Below are 3,976 nucleotides of genomic sequence, written 5' to 3' on the forward strand. Positions count from 1 at the left end.
TAATTATACATGGAAGAAGATAAACGGAGTTGAAAGAATATGTTATTTATAAGGCAATGTTACAACTTTTCCTTATTTTTTCTACAGTAACAAGAGCTTTGGAGAGTTAGTTTTCTGGAAAACTTTAAGTGTTAATTTAAAAATAGGTTTCTGGGGTGTGAGTGGCTCAGCCGTTAAGCGTCTGTCTTTGGCTCAGGTCATGATCTCAGGGTCCTGGAATCGAGCCCTGCATCAGGCTCCCTGCTAAGCGGGAAACCTCCTTCTCCCTCTCCCACTCACCCTGCTTGTGTTCCCTCTCTCTGTCAAATAAATAAATAAAATCTTTTAAAGAAATAAAAATAAAAATAGGTTTCTGTTGTATTGGGTAGTTCTTAAAGATGCTACGTCTCCACTGGGGACGATTTGCCCTTGTGAAATGTTTGTTCTGTCTTCAGACTTCCAAATAAGCAAAATGTCAGGAAAACAATACCCGTAAAGTAACCTGGTGATTCTGTTCATTCATCACTTCAGACTCTGCATTCCTGAATTAATGAATAAACACTCTGATGTCAAGCCAGTGAGCAAGTGATGCGGTTTTGAAACACAGCTTCTGGATAATTCAGCTGGGTTATTTATAAAGTGAATTTGTCACATGCAAAGCCATGTTTTGTAAAAAGAAGGTTTGTGATTTATTAGTCCCCCCTCTATCTGCACTGCCATCACACAGGTCTTTCACTTCAAATTTGACTTTATTTTCACTAACTTGACAACATTTGTCACAGTGGACATTGATTAAAATGCCATTAACATTGCCCAGAACTTAAAAGAGGTCTTGCACATAAAATATGGCTCCAATGAGCAAGTATAAATCACCGAGAGTAAAATGTCATCTATCTTGGTTGAGCGGCCACATGATCTCCGCGAAAGTTCTCCACAGCAAGCAAGGAACTGAGTGTCTCCTAACCAATGACAACTTGGGTTTACTCCACGACAGGGCATCTCTTCGGACCCAGATATCAGATGTTGGCTTTGTGCCTATTCCGTTTCTCAAGGTCCCATTTTGAACCCTGCTGCACCCACGTTCTCGTGGAAGGTGCTCTTTGATTCTTCTAGATTCAAGATTTGACTCTTGTACTTCTCTTGCCAGTCTTCCACGATGTACTGGTGGTAGGGGTCGTTGGAGTGCTCCCGCCGCTTGGATTTCACGGTGCTCACCAGGATGGCGACGATGATGAAAGAGAACATTCCGATCATCACCATGAGGTACAGGATGACGTAGTAGAAGTTCTCAGCATCGAGTTTGGCTTGTAGGGCCTCTTGCTCAGCTGTTGTGTTCCTGCGCCAGTTGTCCATATAAGTAATAAAAACCCTTTTGAAGACATCTTCCAGGGTCTGTGTCAGGTTGGATAAAGTAGGCATAGCTCCCTCCTGCTGCAATTTGAATGATAAAATAGATGAACAAGGTGGAGAACACTGACTCTTTCTGCATTTGGCTACTTTAAGGGATAAAGTGAGGGAGAATGCAAAGGAGGAGATAATATTTCTTCTTACCTAGTTGGTGATTGATTGAGTGAGTGCATTTTTGTTGTTGTTGTTGGTCTTTAAGCTTCGCACATGCAAATTGCATTTTTTGGATTGCGGGTTACCTTACCATAAAAATTTGATGGAGGGGGTAGCTGGGTGGCTCAGTGTGCTAAGCCTCTGCCTTCGGGTCAGGTCATGGTCTCAGGGTCCTGGGATTGAGCTCCACATTGGGCTCCCTGCTCAGCAGGAAGGCTGCTTCCCCCTCTCCCTCTGCTTGCCTCTCTGTCTACTTGTGATCTCTTTCTCTCTCTCTCTCTCTGTCATATAAAATCTTTTAAAAAATTCAATGATCAGTTACTTTAAAAAAATTAATGGAGGATAAAACTATATATATATATATATACATGTATATGTGTTTATTATGTGTGTATATTGCTGGTGTGTGTGTGTGTGTGTAATTATTGGCTTAGGGTGTCATCTTTCCTACTCCACTGTCCTTTCCATGAGGACAGGACTCATATCTTCTTTGCCTGCCTTGGGACAGCTAATGTGGGCACAGAGCCTGACACATCAGAGACACACAGTGGATGCTGAATGAATAAATGGATGTGCCAGGCACATGAGGGGCACTGGAAATGCCTTCATGAATATGAGATTTCTGTCTGTGGAAGCTCAGGGTCATGGGAGAACTGCAAACAAATAGCAACGAGAAGTAACAAAGAGTTTTCAGAGGTCTGAACAAAGCAATAAGGGAGCTCAGAGAATGGAGCTGAACATGGTGCATTGATGGAGCAAACAGGTGTGAACAGAAGTGGAAGGAATGTAGGCAGGAGGAGAACCTAGGATTATCCAGAACCTACAGGTTTGCCCAGTCAATAAAAGCCTGAACAACCCAATCGTGTGTTTGCCTAATGCCTTTCTGAAAACAATGCCCCTTCTCTTTAACATGTCTTTTGTTTCCTCTTCTGAGAAGAGAGGTTTCCGATCTCCCCACCTGCGGAAAGGGCACAAGTACATACCCAGGTCTTTCTCTGATGCCTTCCCAACATTTCATTCATTGAGAATTATGGTAACTAAGTTAATAGATTTTTTTTTCAATCGTTGTATTAAACCCTATTATTCAAAGGGCTCCCAGGTCTTTCTCTCACTCGTCCCTCCACCCAAAGCCTAGAAAGTGGAAAAGGAAACTTGACAAATGAATAAGATTGCCCCAAAATACATGCCAAGCACATGTTCAAAGCAACGTAATAAAGACATGCTTTCTCCCCCCCTTAAAATAAAACAGTTCGCTGTGAGGAGTATAGCTAAGGTAGCTTTAATCCCACACAAGACATCACCACTGGTTCCTTAACCCTCCCAGAGATGAGATCTGCCTCATTTTGGAGGAGTTCACACTTATTTCATCAATCAAAAGACAACCCACCCCTCTGTGCTATGTCAGGGCTGGTTTTTTTGTTTGTTTGTTTGTTCTTGTTTTTTTTTTTTTAAGATTTTATTTATTTATTTGACAGAGAAAGATCACAAGTAGGCAGAGAGAGAGAGAAAGAGAGAGAAGCAGGCTCCCCGCTGAGCAGAGAGCCTGATGTGGGGCTCGATCCCAGGACTCTGAGAGATCCCAGGACTCTGAGATCATGACCTGAGCCGAAGGCAGCAGCTTAACCCACTGAGCCACCCAGGCGCCCCGCAGGGCTGGTTGTACAGGGGTGACTCCTTCACCTGTGAGTGTTCTCACCCTCTCTTTCTGCCAACCTTTCTCCACTTCTTCATCCAATAAAGAAACCTGTGATTTCACCAGCTTGTTTATCTCCCCGTTTCGGCACCATCTAGAGAAAATTCAGTTTCCTTTTGTGAAGCCAAATGAAAAACTCGACAGAACATAGAGACAAGTTAAAAAAAAAAAAAAAAACACCACGGAAGAGCTAAGTGTACAGAAGGAAGGGCCGGTGGAGGGGTAGAGAAGTCCCAGGAGTGACTGATGAGGGAAATTTGGTCTGGGGGAGGGTGATGAGCAGAGGCAAGCAGCAGAAAATTAACCAGAGGAAGGGGGAAATCCCCTTCTGGGCTGAGAATCAGCTTCCCTGCAATGTTTTTGCTAAGGTGCTGTCAAGATTGGAATTGTTCTAGTTATTTTTGCTCATCAGACAGCACTTTTTGGAAACTACTCCAGTAGCACTGGGCTGCACGAGGCCCTGCCTTGGAGTCTCTCCCCAGAGAGGTGACAGCATTGCAAACTCCTAAGTACCCTGAGCTCATCTACCCACCCTGCCTCCCACGTATCTCCTCTGTGGGCTGTGCACTGTGCTCGGAATTCCACCAGTGACAACCCTGAAGAGAGGAAGGGCAGTAGCAGAGGGCAGGCCCACTGCCAACACCCTTCTGCGAATGTTTTCATCAAAGCAATGGTACCACCTGTGAAAAATCTAGGCCAGCGCCTGACTTAAAAGAGTGCTCCATTGTGAGGTCCCTGTCTTTT

At 44.0% G+C, this 3,976-nt stretch overlaps 1 protein-coding gene across 1 annotated transcript; it reads right to left on the reverse strand.

Moving 5' to 3' along the window:
• Positions 1–1,026: 1,026 nt before the first annotated feature.
• On the reverse strand, positions 1,027–1,398 carry KCNE2 (potassium voltage-gated channel subfamily E regulatory subunit 2; the record flags this gene model as incomplete). Its single annotated transcript, XM_080797234.1, has 1 exon — positions 1,027–1,398. One exon carries the CDS (start codon positions 1,396–1,398, stop codon positions 1,027–1,029), a length of 372 nt encoding a protein of 123 aa, XP_080653360.1.
• Positions 1,399–3,976: the final 2,578 nt, after the last annotated feature.

This window comes from Martes martes, assembly GCF_963455335.1.
Source record: "Martes martes genome assembly, chromosome: 1".
Taxonomy (NCBI): domain Eukaryota; kingdom Metazoa; phylum Chordata; class Mammalia; order Carnivora; family Mustelidae; genus Martes; species Martes martes.